Source organism: Mauremys mutica, chromosome 8 (genome assembly GCF_020497125.1).
Source record: "Mauremys mutica isolate MM-2020 ecotype Southern chromosome 8, ASM2049712v1, whole genome shotgun sequence".
Taxonomy (NCBI): Eukaryota; Metazoa; Chordata; order Testudines; family Geoemydidae; genus Mauremys; species Mauremys mutica.
The window spans coordinates 7,013,031-7,037,939 of NC_059079.1; the positions used below are offsets into that span (position 1 = coordinate 7,013,031).

The 24,909-nt window shown below is 45.1% G+C and overlaps 1 protein-coding gene across 4 annotated transcripts in view; it reads right to left on the reverse strand.

The window, feature by feature from the left end:
• TRABD2B (TraB domain containing 2B) overlaps nucleotides 1-24,909 on the reverse strand; it is a 388,416-nt gene that overhangs the window by 38,584 nt on the left and 324,923 nt on the right. For all 4 annotated transcript variants that reach the window (XM_045026289.1, XM_045026290.1, XM_045026288.1 and 1 more), the window contains exon 5: nucleotides 16,474-16,564. In XM_045026289.1, coding sequence (XP_044882224.1) covers nucleotides 16,474-16,564 — 91 coding nt within the window. The remainder of the gene's footprint in view (nucleotides 1-16,473; nucleotides 16,565-24,909) is intronic.

Here is a 24,909-nt window from a genome sequence, read left to right on the forward strand (position 1 = left end):
CTTAACTGCCCCACCCAGGAGATTTTCAAGATACTTAGGGATTTAAGAGCCCAAGTCTCACTGAAAGGCAATGGGACTTGTGCTGTTAAATCTTTTAGGGGCTTTTGAAAACTCTCCTCCGGAAAAAGCTTTTGTGAACCTGTAAACGAATCCACTCTCCACTAGGTGTCCCCTTGAGGCCAGGCATGGCATAGCAGATCGCTTGCTCCCCTGCCAATGGTTGCTCTGGTTTCTCTTTCAGTGTCTTGGCCCTCCGACCAGGTTACCATTTTAAGTCCACCCCTTCTGGGGTCACAACTGTCCAAACTGAAAGTCCCCAAATGACCCTAATGCAGACAAAATCCTTCCACCACCTCTGGGGCTACTCCTCTGCTTGCCTTCAGGGCTTAGCCTGGAGCCTCCCCACCCCCCGGTGGGGTTGATAAGCTTCGCAATGGGCTTGTATTCCCCCTTACTTGGGGCCAGTGCGGGAACGGAACCCGGTCCCACTCTGGATTCTGGCCCAGGGCCCTGAACTGAACAGTCAGCTCTACTCCTTGAGCTGTGTGCAGGGTTCCCTTCCTACCCAGCCTCTTATGTTCCCCTCTGGGCCTCTCTCTGCCTCTTCCCTCTCCCAGAGCTTTCCCCTACCTCCTCTGAGCGTCCTCCCCGGCACTTTCTCCAGCTGGGCATTGTCACCGCTTAAGCTTGGCCTTCCCTCTTTCTACAGCAGCCACCTTCTGCTCTGTATGGGACATTAGACTCATAGGCTTTAAGGCCAGAAGGGACCATCGTGATCATCTAGTCCAGAGGTGGGCAAACTACGGCCCGCAGGGACCCTCCTGCCTGGCCCACGGGACCCTCCTGCCCGGCCCCCGAGCTCCTGGCCCAGGAGGCTCGTCCCCGGCCCCTCCCCTGCTATTCCCCCTCCCCCGCAGCCTCAGCTTGCCCCGCCGCCGGCACAACGCTCTGGGCGGTGGGGCTGTGAGTTCCTGGGGCAGCGCGGCTGCAGAGCCCGGCCTGACCCGGTGCTCTGTGCTGCATGGTGGCGGCGTGGCCCGACTGTAGCGCTGCCAGCCAGCAGTGCTCCAGGCAGCGCGGTAAGGGGGCAGGGAGCAGGGGGTTGGATAGAGGGCAGGGGAGTTTGGGGTGGTGGTCAGGGGGCAGGAGTGTGGATAGGGGTTGGGGCAGTGGGGGAGGGGGGAAACAGGAGGCAGGGGTCCTGGGCAGGCAGTCAGGAAGGAGAGGGGGTTGGATGGGGTGGCAGGAGGAAGTCAGGGGACGGGGGGAAGGGGTGGTTGGATGGGAGAGGGGTCCTTGGGGGGCTGTCAGGAATGAAAGGAGGGGTTGGATGGGGTGGCGGGGGGAAGTCAGGGGTGAGGGTTCTGGGGGCATCAGGGGACAGGGAGTGGGGGTGTGTGGATGGGGCAGTGGTCCCGGGGGGGCCATCAGGGAACGGGGGGTGGGTTGGATAGGGCAGGAGTCTCAGGGGGGTGGTTGATAGGAGGTGGGGGCTGGGCCACGACCCACTCCCCTAACCGACCCTCCATACGATTTCCAAAACCTGATGCAGCCCTCAGGCAAAAAGTTTGCCCGCCCCGATCTAGTCTGACTGCCTGCACATCGCAGGCCACAGAACCTCACCCATCCACTCCTGTAATAGACCCATAACCTCTGGCTGAGTTACTGAAATCCTCAACTCAGGATTTAAAGACTTTGAGTTACAAAGAATCCCCAGGCCCCACGCTGCAGAGGAAGGTGAAAGCCCCCAGGGTCTCTGCCAATCTGACCTTCCCAACCCCAAGTGCGGCAATCAGGTAGAGCATGTTGGCAAGACCCACCAGCCAGGCACCTGATTGCCTGATTCCCCCTAGGTGGGGCTCATTTTATAATCAGGTTGGCTTAGCCCGTGGCTCTCCAGCCCACCGGGCGAGCCACCTCAGTTACAGAACGATAGAACTATAGTTGAGAAAATTGCACTAAATAAGATTTGTATGTTATCAAGCCTTTCCCCAGCTTTCCCAGGATAAGAAGAGCAAAGTAAACACCAGGCGATTTTCTGACTCTTCTAACTGCATTTATTCCAAACAATACATGTCACTGGCACCTTATGCTGAATCCTTTCCTAAATACCTGGACATGTACCTGCTTTGTTACATCATTGTGTCCTCGCACAGACGTATAATCATCCCTTGATCATGTGTAAAATTCTTATTTAACATTAATGAAAGGTTCCGTGCACTGGTGGAGAGGAGACTGTAGGTCTCACTGCCCCATTTGGATGTGTAGGTGTTGGGATGGGAATAAGTAAAGGGTTGTGTGTGCAAAAACTGCCTATGGAAATGTAAAGGGCTAGACTGAACACATGGCCATCTTCCTTTGATATATTTCAATGGGTGGAGTTTGACCATTAGATCAGAGGTGAGTTCCCCATCATGGGAGGTACTAGACACCCTCAACTCTCATCATTGTTGAACTCAGACGGGCGGAGCGGGTTAGGGCGCGGGGGTACCCATTTTTCCAGGGGCCCCCATTTGGCCGGGGCCCCTGGGCACTGGCCCTGTGGCTAATCCGCCACTATGTTGCAAGCTTCTGCTTCACAGAGGAGTGTGACCATATTTCAAGTAGGGATGAAGCTAGTCAGTGATGCTTCTTGCCTCCAGAACTCAGCGAGAAGTACAATACTACACAACTAAGGCAGGCCCACACGAGCCCACCTCCGCCAGCTGGATTGTGCTTTAAATTCCAAGTGTGTAATAAAAACAGAGGCACAAAGATGTGGATGTAGAAAACGCTTCCACTCTGGAAGGATATTTCAGTTTCACTGACTAAAGCTAACTCATTCTGAATGCTGTTGGCGCACACACATACTCTAGGGTTAAATTTATCCCAGTGCCCACCCAAACCAGCATCTTCATGGAGGCTATGTGGCAGCCTGACTTAGTCCCTTGTGATTACAATCCTGGATATACAGAAGTATCATTTTTCCTCGGTGGAAGGGGAGACTGTTTATCTGGGAAGCATGTCACGTCAAGCACAATAGGAAACTATTTAGATTTCCAAAACTAGGTTAGTGCTCGACTTCCAAGCTGTCCGTCAGGAATACTTCAGAACATAAACATGTCTTTGCAGTGGGGTTCCATGGAAAGCAGTCAATACCCTGAATCTTTAAGCCTGGTTTGATCACTGTTCATCTTCGTTTCAAAGTACTGCACTTACTTCAAATGCAACAGGGCCCCTCACTGAGAATATGTTCTTGGAGGACAACAGACTCCAGACTCGTATGGGCAGTTCCAAATTAAATGGAGATGGGTTGTTTCTACAAAGGTATTTTTGTGACTGGCTTTATTTTTGCATAAATAATTCTGAAATATAAAGTTGGGGCTGAATCCGATGAGGAACGTAATCTAGTTGTTAGAACAGGGCACTGCCTGCAGGACTCCTGGGCCCTACCCGTCACTTTGTCACTGAGCAACTGCATGATCACATGCAAGTCATAATGCTTCTGTGGTTGTATAAACTTCACGGGGGCCAATGGGGACAGAATTCAGGATTTTCTGCTCCAGAAAACAATAGCTTTCAATGAACTAGAGCTACATTCCTCAGCACCCTCTAGAAGGTGACAAGTACACACCTACTTGAGCAGGCCTGGAATTCCATACAGCAGAGGGCAAGGCTGATCCATATGCTCTAGCCAGTACATTGACACTCAGATTTGCAAAGCCTCCTTAAGTGACTAAATATCTCACACTTAAAAGCCACATAGATGCTCAGTTTTCCCATCTGTAAAGTGGGGATAATACTACTCGTTTGCCTGCTCTGAGGGGGTGTAGTGAGGCATTGTTAATGAATAAATGTAAAGATCTTTCAGATTCAAGGACAAAGTGCCCTAGAAGTGCCAAGAGTAACCTATTACTATTGAAACTAATGAAGAATGGTTTGGAAATACAGAATGAAAACAGTGAAGTCCTGGGATTGCAAATATATGCAAAAATGAGGTGCCTAAATGTAGTAAGACTGTTAAGCAACTTCAGTACTTTCCAACACATACATCAACTGCAGGATTTCCCAATAGTTTTTCTTTAATTTGGCATGGGCGAGAGAAAATAGATATCACTGTAGACTGTGGCCCGGGAGGTCAGGATGGAGGTGAGGCTGTAAAACAGTTGATACATAATTATGTGTAAATATGATAGCTGGGACCGTCAAAAGGATCCAGCATTAACTTAACCCTTTTTCCCACTCAAGTCAATGGAAGTTTTACTTTTGACTCTAATGGGAGCAAAGTTGGGCCATTTCTAAGTGCTTTAGAAAATGACACCCTACAGAGATGGGGTGCTTTACAAATGATAGACAGACAGAGGAAGTCAAAGAAGCTATGACAAAGAAGTCAAAGAAGCTATGGCAATTCACAGCAGCTTAGGATCTGTTTTACTGTGTCCATTATACAGGCTAAGGGTCTTACTCCTGTGGGAATTATGTGCCACTGCAGACATGCAGAATTCATGCCCCCCACAGATTTCTTTGCTTCCCCACAGAAAAATGACTTTCTGACAGGGAAGCAAAGGGAAGCCGCAAAAGCAGTTACCCACCCCTCCCAGCAGCATGGGTGTGTTGTTTCAGGTGCCCAGAGCAGCCGGTTGAGAGGTAAATCACCGCTGGTGTTGGGGTCAGAGGAACTGGTGATGCCTTGGAATGTGGCTCCTACCATGTGTTGGGCTCAGCTGTTAGTCCTGGCTGGATTGGGTGCGGGAGAATATGGGACTTCCTCTTTCCCTGCAAGGAGCGGATGGGGGCAGGGGCAGGGCCAGGTCAGACCCACCCCCCAGAAACCTCCCTCAGCTGCAGGAAGCTCCACCCACATCCCTCCCATTTCCTGACCCTATCACTCCTCAGCTGTGGGTGGAGGGGTCTCTGAATGGGGATCTGCTACCCTGTCTGCCCAACCCCTGTGCATCCGGACCCCCCATACTCAGACCCCTCTGCCAAGCCTCACCCCACCACACCCAAAACCCCCACACCAAGCCCCCCACATCTGAGCCCCCACCCTGCTAAGCCTCACTCCCCACACTCAGAACTCCCCAATCCCGAGCTCCCCACTCCTGAACCCCCACCTCACCGAGCCTCACCCCCTGCATCCAGACCGCCCCCACCAAGCCCCACAGCCCTGAATATGGACCCTCAACCCTACATGCAGACCGCCTCCTACTGAGCCTCCTGGGCTCAAACCCTCCCCCTGCTGAGCCTCATCCCCTGCATCCGGAGGCCCCCTGTGCTAACACTCCCCCGCCGAGCCACATGACCCATTCACCTTGACCACCCCAACGGATCCCCTGCACCTGGACCACCACCCCACTGAGTCCCAACCAATTGCACCCGTACTCCCACCCAAAGCCACACCCCTGCAGCACCCAGACCCCCCCCGCTGAACCCCGCCCACCCAGAACCCTCCCAATGAACCCCTGTGCATCCAGATCCCCCCTGCACCCAACCCCTCCACTGAGCTGCCTGCATCCAGATTTCCCCACACAGAACCCTCTCACCCTATGTCTGGATCCCCCCCGCCCCACACGCTTGGATCCTGCAGGGCTGAGCCTGCCCCCACACACCTGCTGCTTCTGGTGCAGAGGGGCAGGGCAGCAAGGTGTTTCTGGGGCAGGCCCAGCCCTTGCACTGTGTTAGGGTCAGGTGCAGCCTCACTGCCGAACCCATGTCCTGGGGGAGTACGACCTTCAGGGTGAATTCCTACCTCTGTGCAGCCAGTGGCCTGTGCTTCCCCCTCCCATGCTGGAGCCTCCACATTTATTTATTGACAAATACAAACTGCAGAATTTTACAGAATTTTAAAATATTGTGCACAGATTTTTTTTTTTTGGGTGCAGAATATTTAATTTTTTGGTGCAGAACTCCCTGGGGAGTAGCCAGGTCTATCTCTCACAAGTAGAACAACTAAAGACAGTGGGATTACGAACAATGAGGATTCCAGGACAAGGCCTAAGCAGAACAATTCAGTTTCCATCAGGATTTCCTGACCTGTTGGCCTGTCCCTTCACTGAAACTGTGGACGTGCCAATCCTAAAGTTGGATTTTTGTATCGGGACACTGCACTGGAAAATCTCTCTCCTTGAAAGAACCTCTCCATATTGGATCCATTGATGGCTGTTAATCATGTTTCCCAGACGTATCTACCTGATTGCTTTTGCCAACTTTTTTCGTATAGACATCCTCATTCCTCATTCTCCTTGCAACGTAGCACATCAGGGAGTGCAAGGGGAAAAAGTCAGTGTCTTTCAGAATGGATTAATGTTAATTAAGTTTGCAGGGGGAAAGAAAAGAGCTGAACTTGTGCTCTCTGTAGTTCAGGAAGCATGAAGTATTGCCATGTGCATCGATACACAGGAGGCTGCCCCTCACACACACAGAAAGTGGAGGAGTTGCTTTGCTGAGAAGTTCTGACTAAGCTAAAATGATGTCAAACACAGGAATTTAATCTCCAGGAAATGGAAAACAGATTGGTGTGATCCTCACTTGTAAGTAGCATGAACTGTAGTGAAGGGTGAACCACAAAGATTAGTTTGGCTCACAGAGGGATGAACAAGTCTGGATGCTTCTCTAACAGATCAGAAGTGAAGCTGGGTAATCTATTTGCAGCAAACCATTTACTGGATGAATTTAGCTCTTTTCAGATGATTAGGAATGGACTTTGATTGTTAATCAAAATCATTCAATGGGTATTGTATGCAAACATATTGTAAATTACTTGCTAACTGGTTCTTCAAGTAGTTGCTATTTATCATTTGTTAGTTCTGCTACAGGCAAGTTTGAGGAGCGCTTACTTGTAGTGGTGAGCACTTACTCCCATAAGTAGTTCCACTGAAGTGAATGTACTCAACAACGTAAGTACTCCACAATCTAGCCCTGTGAGACTGGCCACCTAAATCACATGGTTTTGTTTCTGGATGACTTCCAAATCACCTGGGACTTTCAAGATGGCCATGTGAACACCTCAGCACTACTACAGGTATGAAAATGTGTTTGTAAGAGTATTTATGTGTGGAAACATGAATAGTCTCAGCACTTTCCTTTTCAGCAACCATTCTTGTGAACCGAATTTTACTTGCAGAAATGTTGGCCAGAAGGATAATACGGAGAAAAGACCTTGAAACTTATTTCTCCCACCTTGTTTGTAGGAAATCATCCATATTAAATACTTGCTTCTGCATATCATGCAGAATTACCCGCAGTTCTGCTGACAACCAAGCGAGTAGGTCTAATGATTACAACACATCCCACAAACTCCACTGTTAAAAAAGATGGCTCTGGAAGTAGAAAAACTATCAGGTGAAATGTGTGAGGCCTCTTTGCATGACAGTGTGATAACGAAGGTAGGGAAAGTTGACACTGGGTAGACAGAGTGACTGCAGACATATTGCAGACATACCTAGATAAATGGACAGTCCTTCAGACCACATGATGCCACTTTATACCATTGTACCACTTGAGCTGGTACAAAGGGTAGCAGCACTTTAGTCCAGATTGATATCACTGGGGAATGAATCAGTCCAAAGGACAAGTACAACACGATCGCTGACAGAGCAATCTTCTTTGTAATCCTGTTTTAGCGAGAATGGGCCAAATTCTCTGCTGGCATAAATAGGCACAGCTACATGGTCTGAATTTGGTCCAGTATCTCCCGGGCTAGAGGGTCATTCTGTCTCCTTTCTGATTCATTCCGTAGCCTTTCTGATGAGGACGCCAACAAAGCTACCATATTATTGCCAATTCTGGCACTGGTTCCTGTCCTGTGGAGAGCGGTCCCATGGGAGGGATGCCTGGAAGAGCAACCCATTTCCTGTAGGTCACCAAACAACCATAATGGGCCAGATCCAAAGACCATGGAAGTTCAGCAGAGTCTTTCTACTGCCTTCAATGGATTTTGAATCAGCTCTATGGAACTGAGCTGTGGGTTCCTTGGCCAAGGAACCGCTAGGAACCCCTGCTCTGAGGCAGTCTATGCAACAGGCAGCCTAGGAGTGCGGGAGCCTGGTAGCTTGGGCTACCCATCAGAGGGAGCTGAAAAACTGGGAATAATTTCAAATTTTCCTGGCAAAACTAATATTTTCTTTCAGAAGGTGCCCGATAGCTGATAGGTGGCATAAACAGCATGCACAGACACTGGCTGTAACTAATACCTTGCTATGATGTGAGAGGGTCTTCACATTTTCATTGACAAATTAACTCTGCTTCCCTACCCCTGATTTTGAAACCTTTCCCTATTTCCTCCCACCCCCAATACTTACCTTGAGTGAGTCAACCCCTGAGATAACTATGGAGATAGGGGAGATAAAATCATGAAGGATGATATTGTAGGGCCATGTAGGAATTCCACCATATTTCCATGACTAAATTTCAAAAGCACTAAACAATGCTATTCCCCAACTTTAGGTTAGGCAATACATTCACATACACATGGACATGATCCCTATTTAATCCCCATCCTGTCCTCTTTGGAACCATTGCAAATTATATTGTCATGTGAAAAACAATGAATTATGGCTTTGCTTCCCTTCTGTCCTGACTGTGATGGAGCTAGTGCAGGGAGGATGATCTAGAGGCTTGGATTAAATCCCAAAAGTTCACAGTAGAAATCAGGGATTGTTCCAGCACTGCCACCTGGAAACCATTCAGAGTGGGGAAAAGATAGCCAACTTTCTTCCCATCTCAGACGAGATTTGGTTCAGGGTAGCTTAAAGTTTTGCGTGAAGATTCATGCCAGTTCTTACTTGATCTGAACCAGTTCATCCATCCCCAGACAAAGGTGTCATTTTACATTACGTGCTATTTCTTTATCCTTCTCTTTTCTAGCAAAACTTTACCTCATTTGACTTCAACCATTCACTCAGAGAGTGAAATTCTGGCCTCAACTGAAGTCAAGATTTCAGTCTATAGATCTCCCTTTCCCCCCTTTCTCTCAATCTACCTTCACAATGTTCTTTGTCTTACCTCATCTTCTTTAAACATGGACCTCTACATAGTTTGCGTTCTTCGTTAGTAGACCATCCCTCCCATCTGTCCCGTTCTCCCCGCTCCCCCGCCAAAAGAAGCCCTTTCAGTGTTCATTTCAGAGACAAGTCAGAGATGCAAAGTTGACATCTGGATGTGGATCCAAGCTTCGCCAACATTTGCAGCTGTTCAGATCCACCAGGACGGAAGCTCGCTGCAAAGTTGATATCTGCATTCAGACCTGAACTGCTCCAATTTGTGGGTGGGTTCAATTCTGGAATTTTGGTTTGGTATCATGGGCAGTTAATTGGCAGTTTACTGTTCTGGAAAGCGCGATAAGAACTTTGAATGATGGGCGAGATGGCTCCGCATAGCTCTGAGCACAGGGAAGAATGATGGCTATTGGCATGTGAGAAGGGACTAGGGAGATTTCCAACCAGTGGAAAGGTGTGCAGCATTATTTGTCTTTTTGAAGCTGATCCTTCTCATCTGTAATACCAGACTGCGGTATACTACAAACACGGCTTTATTTCTGCAATTAATTAAACATATTGTTTCTTCTAAGACTTAGGCCCAGATCCTCAATGGGAGATAGGCACCTAAATCCCTTTGAGGATTTGGGCCTTAAGCCTAGTGTTGATTAGGGAAAATTAAGTTATGCAAAAACTGCTATCCATACCAACTGCGGGCCTGATCCTGCAACGGGATCTTTGACGCCCAGGGACAGTTTTAGGAGCTGGGGTACAAAGTGGCTGTCATGGGTGCCAGTTTCCAGGGGGCGCTATACTGCTTGGCCATTTTTTTCTTCACTGATTGGATGGCTCCGGTTTTCTTTGTTTGTTTCTTTTTGGCTCAGTTCTCAGGAGATGGGGGAGGGGGTGGCATGGAAAACATTTTCCACCCTGGGCAGCAGAATACTTAGGGACGTTCCTGCTCACACCCATGAAGATACCTAGAAATAAGAGCAATGCCTGTATTCGGTGCAGCTTCAGGGCCATAGATTTCTTCTGCCCACGCCCAGCATCTATTCTTGTTGACACAGCAAGTCTTAGATGGAGTAGATCCCATGCTCACAGCTAAAACAGCAGCATATAAAAATAACCATTGAGCGAATTGGTTTGCTGCTGCACCTCCAGGTTACTTTCTGTGCGGTCAGTGCACCACTAATATTTCTTTAAAATCAACTGAGTGTCAGGGGACATTCAGATGCATTCCAGGTGTGGACTGCTTGCTCTAACCTGTACCTTCAGCAGCTCAGTGTGTGTGCTGCTCAACCTGCCTGCAGCAGGTATATTCAAGGGCAAAATGTGTTTGCCTGCATTACGCCTATTACTCTTCTATGCAGATCCCATGCATTCTGGAACATACCTGGGACATACCACAGCAGTGAAGGGGATTTTTAATAAGGTAAATTGACAGCAGGAATCCCATGGGTTTCATCATGATCGATACAATACAACCCTTAAGGAAGTAATAAAGTGGAGGCCATTGCATTTTGGTTTAGGGTGTCATACCCAAAAGTGCCTAAGGGCCAGATTGACGAAGGTATTTGGGCACCTAAAGCTGCAGATATGTGCCTAGTGAATATACCAAATTGCTGAAGCAGGTTAGATGCTTTGACTGTCATGGGATTTAGTTGCCTAGCCTGCCAAGGCATTTTGTAAATTCCATGAGATGCTTATCTATATCTTCATGTACCTAATTACCTTGGTCAAGCTGAGTGTTAGGCATCTTTGAAAACATCCCCCTTAAATTCTAGTCCTCTCCATCAACAAGATCAAAATGTGGATTGTGATGAAATAAATATTTTTGAAATTGGATCCATTTTTTTTAACCCGAAAAAAAAAATGTCCTCAAAATATATTTGCGGGGTGAGCTGGAACAATTTTTGGATTTTGTTTTTCTCTTGTGGATCCCATCACGGCCCCTAAATAGAGGTTTCAGGCAACGAATGGCTAAACATACATCTCGTAGCCTCGTCCCGAGATAACAGCAAACATTCTTGTCTTGTGCCTCTTTCATTGAGGAAGGGAGCACATTCCACAGCAAATCAATCTTCTCTCTCGCTCTCTGCTCCTTCAGAAAGTGGGGGAAGGGAATTTTGCCTCATACAGATTCCAATGGCTTGAGCAGATCAGTGGCCGCAGCTGCTGCAAATTTAATTTCAAACAGCAGAACTAAAAGATCAATTCAGGAAGCACCTGCGGCCAATGATGCTTCTCTGTTGTTCAAGAATTCTCAGAATCTACTCCATCCTTCAGCTGCACGCCAAAGCTTTACGTACTGGATACGGTCTCATAGGCCAACAAAATGCACGGTAGTACTTCTTTCCATCAAACCACTTTGCTGGGTGCTATATTTAATTATATGTTCTTGCTGAATGGAAGAATATAAGCTGTGCTTTTATTTCTGTCCTTAACCTCTTGGGGCTAAGCAGCAGAAATTAATTACCATCCTTCTATATAGGCCTCTCATCCCAGTGGAAGCAGCAAGAGGCAAGCTGCAGCTGATACCTGTATACTCTGCCAAACCAAGGAAAGGTACAGCATTCTTCCATGACTTGGCAGCAGGTGAGGAGCATGGCCATTGGGATGGCTTGTCCTACAGTCCTTATGCACAGGAGAGCTTGGGTACCACAGTTGTCCCTATCACAAGAGCACACAAAGGTGAGAAGTCTACTCGGGTCCTCCACCATGGATCCATGCAAAAGCCTGCTCACAATCTGGCCCTTCACTTTCATGGACTCAAGAAGATGATTGTCTCTGCTCTTTTTAACTAGGTTTTATTTTTGGCTGAACGTATATAATTAAGCTTTTAAGTAGAACACTTCAGATTTTATTCTTTGGATTCTGCTTTTGTGCTGTTTGAGTCTTGCACTTCTTCTAACACACATGATGAAATCCCGTAGGTATTTCTGGAGAGAATCTGAATATATTCTTATGTTTTCTGAAAATCAAATAGATTTCAGAGCCTAGATAAAATGACCTAAGGTGATATCGCTTGGCTATGAAGCTATTCACAGCTTTCTTTAATTTTCCTTTAGACTAATGAAATACAAACTATTTATGGAATCCCAGAATCTGAGACATCAAAGACAAATGTGTCCTATTGGTCCATCTCCCTGCCAAGCTAGGATTGTTCCCTGTAGCATGGAACACCATCTAGTGTTTTGTCAAAGCTAATTTAAAAGTTCCAAATTATGGGTCTTATGATTTTTCTCTAGAAAGACTGTCCTAGAGCCTAATATATCCCACTGTCAGGAAACTTCTCTTGATGTCTAACCTAAACCTTCCCTTCCTTAATTTCACCCTTTACACCTGCGTAAACCCCCATGTGCTACCCTAAACGATTCCTCTCCAACAGTGCTCCAACCATTCAAATATTGTGGACCCCCCTACCACCTGAGTTATCATTCCCTTGGCCAAGCTATAGACATTTAGCCATCTTAATTTTTTCTTGCGAATCAATCCATCCATTCTGCCCATGCCCCCAACCAAACAAGTGTCCAGCCAATCTTCTCTGAACTTCTTTCACTTTCTTAACCACCTTTTGCCAATGTGGTGACCCAGAATGGAACACAGTGGACCTGATTCCTTAGTCTATGCTGGCATAAGTGAGAGGAGACTCAGACCCATTATTTCACGTGCAGTCCTTCAAAGATCATGCAGAAAGCAACCATGCTCCATAAAGTGATGTCTCCCTGCATGTGACTCAAAACTGTCTGGACCCTTTTATTTTAGCCAAACTCATGTTTAATTTGCTTTCCATTTCCACTGCAAGGTGTCTCTTTTAGCAGTAGGACTTTCCAGGTCTTCCCCTCCCTTTTTGTGCATTGGTACTTATTTTGATTTAAATAGTTAAAAATATAAAGACATCTACACAAGGCTCTAGATGCCCTATCACTCTATTAATATTACAACATAAACTCAGCACCATTAAACAGTCAATCAGACAGGAACTCAGCCAGTTGGTTGTCTCCAAAAAAAGTCCTTTCTGCTCCTTCATCATTCTGGGACCATACCCTCAACGCTCTCCAAAACCTGCATCAGACAGATGTCTTTTGCAGCGTCTCCAGAGGTAGCCAAATACAGACTATTCCAGACCTGGGGGGAAGCACTTTCCATGGTCCTCACTTGTCAGCAGCCTCCTTGCTTTTACAAAGGGGAACCAGTGGGAGTATGGCAGGGGGAGAAAGGCAATCCTTCAGGTAGGCAGCACATGTGGTTTCAATTATTTTCCTTTCAGTGCATTAGATTCCATGTTTCCAAACACAATCTCACTTTGCTGTTTTCTGTCTGTCTCTGAACTTGCTAAGTTGTTTTTTTTAACATTTCCTCTGTTCTGAGTGATGTTTGCAAATTAGTATCACCTGCAAATTTCATTAACATGCCATTTATGCCCTCTTTTAAACCACGAGTGAAGACATGAAGTAAGATCTCACCCATGGCTGACTGATCTGTCTGTCTAGGCATTTATGCCATGCTCATCAATGTAGTATCCAACCCTGATAGAATACTGCTAGACCCCGCCTTGATCCATCTCACATAGAATCATAGAAATGGAGGGCTGGAAGGATCTCAAGATGTCATGCAATCCATCCACCCATGCAGAAGCAAGATTAAGTACGCTTCCTGATAGGTGTTTGTCTAATGTACACATAAATATCTAGCACTGAACTCCTCTCTATCCCTTGACATGGTTGCTACACTATAGAATGCACGTGTTCTACAACTCTATTTTATGGGAGCAGAGAAAGACAGACATCATGATTCTAGGAGACAGAATATAACATTTTACTAAGTCTCCCATATAAAACTCAACCTGGACCTGGAGGACCAAGAACTTCATGGTTTTAACTAGAGCTGCTCAACAGAAAAGTGTTTTTTTGAATAAAAGATTTTTTTTTTTCAGAAAAGGTCTTTGATTTTTTTGTTGGAAAACAGAAAGCCCCAAACCTGAAAATTGTTTTTATTTTGTTTATAACTATCAGAAATATTCATTAACATTTTGATGAAAACTAACTCTTTTAGTGGTTTTAGTTTTCATCAACATTTTCCATTGGAAGAAAAAAAAACAAAAACATTTTCTGACCAGCTCTGTTTTCAACTTAACTCCACAAGCTCTTTCCATTTACAAGTGATTCCTATCTTTCTGCCCCAATGAATTTCCAAATCATATCTGAACATATGCCCTTCCTTCCCTCTTGTATCTTTTCATTTCTTTCTCCATCTGATATTATTTAACTCTGAAGTTTTATTGCTGAATAAACTCTGTGAAGCATTCAGGATAAACTTTGTGTCAGAGATACTTATGGGCCATTAAGCGTTATCATATTCTATATGAAGGATTGCAGGAGTTTTGCAAACAAGGTCCAATCAGCCAAATGTTAAGACTATATAAATCTAGACAGTGTCTTTGTACAGAAAATACAACCAGACAAGAGTCGTTAGCCCTGCAATTAATCCCGTTAATGAAACTCACCTCATATTTGCATTGTGCACTGTTAGTCCCACCAGGGACAGGAAAATGCTACTAACTGTGACAGATTCGGCAATTTCCTGCAATATCCTTGGGAGACCGTATTGAATTATGTTTAAGTATCTTTGGAGCCCATTGTATTAAATGAATAGTTTATGTATTCTTGTGGGCTGGGATTGAATGTAACCTCTGCGGGGGAGGGTGGAGCACGGATGTGATAGGTGCGAGAGCTATGTGCAAGGCAAGAACGGTCTTTTGGACCAAAAGATATTACGTTGTTTTCCTGGGAATTTCCCTGGAGAAGTGAATGCGAATTCCACAACTCTAGGCATGCAAAAATCCAGCCTTTTGAAACTACGCCTTGAGGACTGAGCCATTGTCCGCTGGTCACCTCTTACAAGAGGCCAAGATCAAAGGGCCAAGCCGTATAAAGTAAAGACTGAACTATCCCTGGTTGTGCTGTTTCTGAATCTGAGACAGTTATGAACTTGTAACCCACGGGGAAAACTCAGCGGTGGGTTTTGAAGGACTGACACCTACCAGAGCCTGAGGCTGGAGTTGGGGTGATTTGGGGTAAGCCTTTTAGCATGCACATAGGTTCTTTTACTATTTTTAATGTTTTCTTGCTGATTATTTTTTACCTTAACAATAAATGTTCTTGCTTATAGAGTGGTGTACAAACACCATGGGACATTATGTTGTTCACAGCCTCTGGAGAGCAGGGGTGGTGGAACAATTTGCATAGTGGGGATGCTGAGGGACATTGACTGAAACTGTAAACCCTGCATATGATGGAAACCTCTTCCAGCCAGGGGGTGCTGCAGCACCCCTCACATCCCTAGTTCCAGTACCTAAGCTGGAGAGAAAGCAAAACACAGACTCTGGCCAGCTTAGGCCATCTAACTTGCTGGGAAAAGCACAGTCTAGGCAGGGAGTTGTACATCCAGGAAAAAACCTAGTAAGAAGGAAGTGAGATGTGGGTCTCTGCCCAAGAGAGGTGATAGCTGAGGAGCCGGGAGCCTGGAGTGGGTGCCCTGGGTGGACCATAGAGAGGAACACACGTGCGATTGCTCAGAACAGTGGCACTAGCACTTATTCCGAGCACGGGATTGCCAACAATCTTATGAAGAAATGTCAGCCAATGTTATCTCCAGGGTGCACAGGGGAGGACGAAAGTGCAAAGATAATGCATTTCCTTGGATACTCCGAGAGAGGAGAAGATCGTTACAAAGCACTCCTCTCGGGATGTGGGCTTTGTCTGGGACACAGATGCACAAAAGGGTCCTTAACGGAAAAATCGATATCTCTGTGGAGGAAAAAAGGGCCTGGCACAAAGAGGCATCAACAGTAAGTAGCTCAAGTGCCGCTACATTTCCAGCAATGCACCGTAGCCCTGCAGCATTGAGGTGACTCCTGCCCCAGGGAGAGGGGAAGAGGCAGTGGGAAAGCTGCCAGGGGAGAAGCTGACAAGGACAATGGCGTTTCTTAATGAATAAAAGAACTCCACAGAATGGTACCACCTCTCAGTACATTGACCTGTTCTTGTTTTCACCATGGTGCATCTGATCTGGTCTGAATCATAGGTGCTGGACTAGGGGTGCTGCCACACCCTCTGGCTTGAAGTGGTTTCCAGGGTTTACAGTTTAGTTCAATGGCTAATTGTTGTCTTTCCAATAAACACGGCATATTGCCTTTTCCCCTGAAAAAGATCCCGTGTGCTTCTTATAAGCATAACATCAGCACCCCCAGTATACAAATTGTTCAAGCATCCCTGGTGTGAATAAGCAGCGTCTATGTCATCTAAACCTACAGGGAGCTACCTCCTGCCACAGTATCACACATTTGATGTACATTAGCTGACACTTCAGATGCCTTCCATTGAAACGAGTACCTGTAACTTTATAGGGAAGAAGGTAACTCACCCTTTTCGCTCACCAAAATAACCTTGCTCACTCGGAGAAAGAGAGAGAGAGAGAGAGACAGAGGTTAAAGGATCTACAGGCAGCTGCTTACTTTCCAATTGGTTGTCCAGCAGGTGTATGCTCCACTTCAAAGCCTGCTTGTCTCAGCACATCAATCACAGTATTGTTACCCAGGAAGTGACCTAAAACATGGACAGAAGAAACAGCAGCATCACTCAAACTGCTCCTTGGGGGTACTCCCTCCTGTCGACCCAAGCTAGGAGGAGTAGGTTACCACAGACAGGGCTGGCTCCAAGGGCAAGCAAGTCAGGTCAAGCAGCTGGTTGGGGCCCAGTAGACTCAGCTACTCACAGCCTGGTCCACTACTGCTCCTTGGGCAGTAGGAATGAGACTAGCCAACTCACAGCCTGACGCGCTGTCCCCTACGGGCCAGGGATTGATTGAATGGGTAGGCAACTCAAGGGCCATTTCTTCCACAGTAACTTGGAGCCTGCAAATTGATGCAGTACTTCTGTATAGATGCCATTTTAAACCCAAGCTCACACTCTAAATCAATCCCTTACCCGGGTTTTACAATTGTTCCTGCAAAAGGTGAGACACGTATTATTAGTCACCCTAACCGTATTCCGATTAGGCTTGTATTCAGCAGTAAGACTGGGTGGAATGCAGGACTAGACGACCTCCTGAGGTCTCTTCCAACCCTAATCTTCTATGATTCTATGACACAAATACTCTGCTAAATACCACAGTGCCATCAGGCCATGTTTCTATCCCTTGTTACTTAGCGTTCCTGACATTTGTGGAATGGGCTAGGCTTGCGTGATTGTTTAGGGCATAGTTGTTTCTCTAGGATAATTGGCTAAAGTGGGGCTCAGAGTGGATAGATCTTATGCTGGTTCTCTGCACATCGGTGAATTTCAGCGTTGACTGGTAACCCCAAGCATTAAAAAAAATCATGAGATCAGCTTAAAAACCAGGAGATTAATAAGAATGAATTTTGGATTCTTTTCATTGGTCTGTGGGGTTTCGAGCCTTTGGGATTTCTCATAAGGGTGCCTTTACCCCATACTGCCCTGTTGGCTGGGTGTATTATGGCTGGCATCCCCGCCTTAGTTTCCCTTTCCAAGGTTGGTCTTCTCAGCTTCCCAGATACAGGGCTGTGTGGGAGATGTGGCTTAGCTCTCCAGCCAAGTCACAGCAAATGTAATCCCTTCTAGGGTACCAAGAGTCCAAACTGAAAAGTTCTAAGCAAACAAAAATGTTCTTCTACCCTTCTCTTCAGCCCACCCGCTGGGCCTTGTTTGCAGCCCCTTTCTTAAGCCCCTCCTGGGCTTCAGAGCCTAAGATGCTGCCTAAGCTATTTTTAGTGCCATAATGCAAGCCCGAGTCGGTCAACCCAGGCTCGGAGACTTGCTGCTGTGGGCAACCACTTGCGTGTAGACGCACCCTAAGGATTCAAGGGTAATTCAGTCTCCAGTCTCCCTGCCTAAACTGCCAGCAAGGATGCTAATTAGTATCAGTTGTGAGGGTGATGTGGTTATAGGGGTTTTAGTGCAACCCGCAAGCATCATAAACAGTTTTTAGCCAAAAGACAATTCTTTAAACTATTCAAATCACATTTGCAGGCCCTAACTTGTTCCAGGATTCCACTACCTCCTTTTCAGAAACATAAACATTTGATTTCCCCCCTGACTAACTTGCTTATAACTAAAGCCAAAGGAGCAGTCCCAAAAATGCGTTCCACGCCCTCCGAGGGGAGAGCAATATGACATTTGTGAGCGATTAATTTGATTTGATCATAACTGGATTTTGTTAAGCAACGCCAGAGCAAACAAAGGCCCGATCCTGCAATTGCTTGAACAGAGAGCTGCAAGTGGAATTGGAAACAAAGATGTTTCCGTGTTCGTACTCCGATGTCCTAGTTTTCCTTGACATGGAATTCAAGTTGCCAGCATTTTTATTGGTAGGAACAAGGGTCCCGAATCTTATTAACCTTTGACCTTTACATCATAATACCAAAAGAAACCCAATTATAGCTCTTAATTCATTTAGTCCTGGCAAAAAGTAGCATAATGACAACCCTAAATCCTCACCTATTCAACAAACATGACCAGGGCAGCAGCGTTACCAGCTTCCCAACAATGCACTGTAAATACATTCGGGGGTGAGAGATATTTTGGCCTTCCGATCCCTTGGCTTCTCTGTTAAGACTGCCAGCAAGGATGCCACCTGTGGATCTGGTTGGCTTTTGCTGAGTACTTAAGTTATTTAAGTTGAGGAAAGTATGGGATCGTGGCAGTTTTGTTCTCACTGCATTCCAAAATTGGACACACTTGTTTTCTGCCTTCTGGAATTTGTAGTGGACTGAAATACTGCAGTGTTGGGGATGACTTGAATTAATTAACAATTTTTGTCATGCAGATGTCATCCACCAGGATGTGGACAGAGACCATTAATCATTTCACCCAACAGGTTTTGGATTCGATCAACATTTGTTCGTTATTTACCTGGAAGGAGTCAAACCAGACACGTAAATGTAAAAAGGCCTGCAATCCATCACTGTGCCTTGGGCCCTCCAGTCTTCTGCCTTAATTATTCATTAGGAAAACTTCCCAATGGTATCAGAAGGGTGCTTAAGATTTGCCAGAAATTGCGGGGGATAAGAGAGGTTCCTGCTAAGTGTCATAACCCAAGATTGTTCCTGAGATCAATATTTTCCAAAGCAGATAGTTCGCACTAAGTTGGAGCCCCTTTACTCCAATGTCCAACAGACTCCTTCTCAAAGATCACTGTGGAAACAGCAGAGCTGGTTTTGAAGTGAGAAACTGGCCAGACAGCATAAGAATCTAACTACAAACACCCTAATGATGCAGACTGTGTAGGGTCAGAAGTTTGTCTCTCTTGGGGTACCCAGGTATTTTCCAAAAGTACCTGCCTGGATGAACAAAGTCCAGAGGGATTCAATCAATAATGCCAGCGTATCCAGCCAAGCAACAGGCCAGTCGTCTCATCTCTTCGCTCCTAGCCCTAAGCCCACTGAAATCAACTGGAGTCTTTACATTGACATCGGTGGGTTTTGGGACCATGCCCTAATTTATAACTAAACTGACTCTTTTATCAGCGAAACACTGTAATAAGCAGCATAGTGAGGAGCCTACTGTACAAGTCCTCTTCAATCCGACCTAAAATATTTGCCTATTTGATTTTGCCTAAATGGCAGAATCTGAAATCCTTTATCTTCTCCCATTCATGCATCCTTCCCACTTTGCTGTGTCTTCTTTGCAATGATACTTGAATGTTGACCAGTTTTGCCTTGCTGCTCACTTTACTTCTCCTCGCCACAATATTCATTTGGAATAACTTTTGGAATAAAAGTTGCTGTGCCCAACTTCTTATCTCTCTACGAATGGATCTGAAGATATGTTCTAGCTCAACCTGAAGTCATAGGGTTGATTCAGGAAGCACTGGATGAAATTCTATGGCCTGTGTTAGGCAGGAGGTCAGACTAGATGATCACTATGGTTCCTCCTGGCCTTAAAATCTATGAAAACTGCACACACACTGTGACCTTTCTCGGCGGCACATATGCTGAGCTTAGCGCTATCTTTGCTAACAATTTACAGCAGCAGATGATTTTCAGTGGATCAGTTGCAGGGGCGGCTCTAGGAATCCCGCCGGTCCTGCGGCTCCGGGGGACCTCTGGCAGACGTGCCTGCGGAGGTTCCGCTGGTCCCGCGGCTCCAGTGGAGCATCTGCAGTCATGCCTGCGGGAGGTCCACCCAAGCCGCGGGACCAGCGAACCCTCCACAGTCATGCCTGCGGGAGGTCCACTGGTCCCGCGCCTCCGGTGGACCTCCCGCAGGCATAACTGCGGAAGGTCCGCCAGAGCCGGCTGCCGCCCTGCCGGCAAAATGCCGCCCCAAGCGTGCGCTTGGTGCGCTGGGGTCTGGAGCCGGCCCTGATCAGTTGGCCAAATGAATGCCAATTTCTCCAGCACACTCAAACGTATTTCAGTGCATTGTGAACTAATTCCCTGCACTTCCTACTTCCTGCCACTTTATCACTAAAGCTGTTAAAAAAAAATAAAGATTTTGTAAAATTATTTTTTATTTTTATAATGGCTTGGGTATATTTCGTTCTCTCTCCACATACTGAAAAATAGCAATACCATTTTTGCTAAAACTTTCCAAACGGTCAGAATTGTCAGAGAACAGGCCTGGAAAATATCTCCCTAAAAGGTAAAAACTTTAGGAAGTTATAATTATTGAAAACTTTTGTGCATGTGGAAATAGATAGCTAGATTAGATAGATGGATATTTTAGATAGATAGATTAGATAGATAGATGTCAGGTCTTCTGAGCTGCTACTCGCTATTTATCTTGAACCAGGATGAAAAATCCCTTTAGTATTATCCTGATTTATTGTGACAGTTGATGAGTGCTAGGGCTAAAAAGGTCAGAATACCTACTGTCCTGGGAATGCCTAGTAACTATGCAGAGAAAAGCAGCTGAAAGGCAAAATAAAAGACCTGCCACACAGAGGTTTATGGTAATTCCAATATCAGGCACAAAGATGAATACTGCAAAATCTCCACTAACAATTTAAGTTAAAATAAGTTTCATTGTTGCAAATAAACCATGGCAATAACACGCTGGGTATGATATTTCTAGGTTAGAAGGATTTGATTTTTATCAGTAAATATTAATTTCACTGTATACACACAGACTGACAAAAATATTTCCCTCTATAATAATCAAAATCTACAGACAGGGAAAGGAAGAAAAATGCTGCCTAAGAGCTTATCATGGTTTGATATAAGGATATTTACTTTGCATATTTTGACATGCAATGTTGACAACTTGTGGTTTTAATGGTTATAAAGCTTTAACATTTTTTAATCTCAACGCCTACTGTCATTAAATAATCTGACACTCCCAACATTTCCTGAAACTGTAAACATGTAAAATAGATAAATATACAAAAAATACTTTAAGCCCATAATTTTGCACAACTGTGAAGCTTTAAGTAAATAAAAAATACAAAATAATAACCAATATTCTGTCAAAATTACAAAAAAAAAAAAGAATTCTTCCAAGCCTATAAATATATCTGTATGTACGATGCTCATGACACTACAGGGCTAGACTGTTCGAATGATAAATGGGTACTGTAATAGGTACTGTACAAAGTTAAAATTTGAGCCATCTCTTGAAAAACTCTGCCACTCCACATTTCTAACAGGTCCTGGATTGATGCATATTTAGAGTCAACTTCTGCTGTTTTTTACTAAACTCGATTCACCAGAAGAAGATCAGGATGAGATCCAGGACAGGAATGGGGAGTAAAGGCAGTCCATCTGCTTCCTAGAGAAGACTTGATACCAATGACTTTTGCTAGAGGGTAGTTTTCAATGCTAAACATACAGTGAATTCAAAGTTTGGCCACAATTTGCTTTAATAAACTGACTACTTTGTAAGAAGGATCTCTCTGTGTAACTCCCAACTAAAGTCAATAGGAGTTTTGCCACTGACTTCATTGGGGCCAGGTTTTCACCCCTTTAGCTCAAGTGGTATGAACCTGTGTTTTGGGGTCAGACAATCTGAATTTTTCAGTGAATGTGTTTTCACAGTGTGACGTTGCACTCTATATGATTTTATGAAAATATGCTAATGAGTGTGAGTATAATTTAACTGAAATATGCTTCATGCAAATAGTCTCTTGTAAGGTATCATTACAAATCTTATAATCTACTGAGCATGGTCATCCTATTTGTATAAATGTATCACTCTTGTATCTGAAACTAGAAATATAGAATATAACTCTGAGGTCCTATTGTAGTTATGCAAAGTGTGGGCCATTAATGGTGGTTCGGAATCATGATGGCTCCCATCAACCAGGACAGCTGACTGTGGATGGTTCTGTTTGCTTTCAGGCCTTCCTGTGAGTCAGGCTGGGAGGAATGAAGGCTTGGAGTCTTACAGTGACATGTGATCATGTCACCTGAACTGGAATCCATCTTTAACCTGGTGCTTTTCCATTTAGAAGGAGGGGGTGGGAACCCAGAGAGAAACAAAGGATTCCTGCCTTGTGTAAAAGATATATAAGAGGTTGAAACACAACAAAGGAGGCTGCAGTTATGAGAAATCCCCTAGCTACCACCTGAGCTGGAACAAGGGCTGGACCAGGGGAAAGAATTGTGCCCAGACTAGGAAGACATCCAGTCTGTGATAGAAGCTCATTTGAAACATCTCTGAGGGTGAGATTTTATCTGTATTCAGCTTTCTTACTGTATTAGGCATAGACTTGCGTGTTTTATTTTATTTTGTTTGGTAATTCACTTTGTTTTGTCATTACTTGGAACCACTTAAATCTTACTTTTTTGTATTTAATAAAATCACTTTTTACTTATTAATTAACCCAGAGTACGTATTAATACCGGGGGGGGGGGGGAGAACAGCTGTGCATCTCTCTCTATCAGAGTTATAGAGGGCAAACAATTTATGAGTTTACCCTGTATAAGCTTTATAGAGGCTAAAAGGGATTTATTTGGGGTTTGGATCCCATTGAGAGTTGGGCATCTGAGTGCTGAAGACAGGAGCACTTCTTAAGCTGTTTTCAGTTAAGCCTACAGCTGTTATGGGATGTGGTTCAGACCTGGGTCTGGGTTTGCAGCAGGCTAATGGGTCTAGCACAAACCAGGCAGGGTACTGAAGTCTTAAGCTGGCAGGAAAAACAGGCTCAGAGGTAGTCTCGGCACATCAGGTGGCAGTCCCCAAGGGGGATTCTGTGCTCCAACCTGTCATACACAGTGCCTAGGGCTGGTCAAATTTTTCCCATTTCACCTCGTTTTTCTGATAGAAAACTGTTCTTTTGACTAAATGGAAATTTTCAGGGCACGTGTCTGCTTTCCTCAAAAAAAGCTGGAAACCTGAAAATCAGTGCAGCAGTAGGAGGTACGTATGTGGCAGGGCAGAGAGGGGTTGGCAGTTTTTTAACTAAAAGACAAAACAACCCTTGTTCTTAATTTTGTGCCAAACGTCCAATTTTTCCACTGAAAACGACAATAAACATTTTTCGTTTTCATTTGGGGCAAAATATTCTGGGTGGGCCTCGGAGGGATGTTTTTCAAACACCTCTGAGAGGGAGAACCATGTAGTCCTAGATATTAAAACTCTACCTCACCATCTTAGACATGAAATGCCATCAACATTGTATCTAAGCATCAGCATCAAGCCACAGCCCTAAGACGTTAAATAAGCCCACGAGTTCTTACAGGCAAAAATTATTATCTTGTTTTGGTGACAGGAGCAAGAAGAATGCTTCTAAGCAAATGTTATGTGCTTTATCTGGATTTGAAGATCTACTACAAATTACTTGGTCTGTTTGCTTCAGCATTCATTGTTCTGGGGCTTAGAGGAATAAAGTGGTACAAAGGAGCAAGAGATAATTCCCGCACAAAAGGCCTCCATGGCAGAGCCTTTGAAGTGACGCTAAGAAAGGCTTGCTAGGCCATTAGCTGACACACAGCAGAAACCTGAACTGTTTCCACGAGCGCTACAAGCAGAGCTATTTTCTGCACAATTAGTCATAAAAAGGGCCAATGTAAACTGTGTCGGGAGGTCTCAATTCTTTACATTCTCCATGCCGTGAATCGGATGTTATGTATAACGTTTTGTTGCCATTTAGCCCTCGGGCTGCTTTGCAACGAGCAGCCAGCAGTCTCTAGTCCTCGTTTTCTCTGACACTGATTTTCAATGCATTTGGCACAACCCGAATGTTTATTGTAGTTAAACTTCACAAGAACTAAGCAATCAGCTGAGATACAAAATCAAGTGCTGTATAGTCACCGTTGCAGCAAATATTTACTGGCTCCTTTACTGCTTCTCCAAACTGTGTATTTTTTGAGACAGGTCTACCTTAACATTTGCAGAGGCTGAGTGATTAGTGCATCAGAAAGATGCCATGCTATTTTAGTAAGCAGTCAACACGTATTGTCCTCTGTATTTTTTAACCTCTGCATTGTGTCAATCCACTCTCCCTCAGTGACCTCAGACACACTCTCCTGCCAGCAAACTCCATTCCTTAAAACGTTGTGCTCCTATCTTTTCATCATTATTCTCCATATTTGAGGTCTATTAATGCCCTGGAGTTGCCCCATCTGCTTAGAGGTGCTTTCATCCTTCTGAATCACTCTCTTGAAATCTCATTTTACAATTAAAGATGGCCCTGAACCCAACACCTAGAACAACTCCTGGAGTTTGTAGAACACTGGAGCTAAATGCAGATCCAGTCTTTGCGATCTGGGTCCATGTCTATCTAAAAATTTTCCTTTCCTCTTCAGCTATCTTTTGCTGCAAAGTGTTTTGTCATTGTGCCAATACACGATATGTTAAAATGAAATTAATTGAATGCATTGGGCCGGGATTAATAGATTTCAGGGCTGGATGAGAACTCCTTTGTGTGATGCAAAATATTGCCAATGAAATCTAAAATCTTACAAACTTCACCTTGTTTGGATCCATAACAA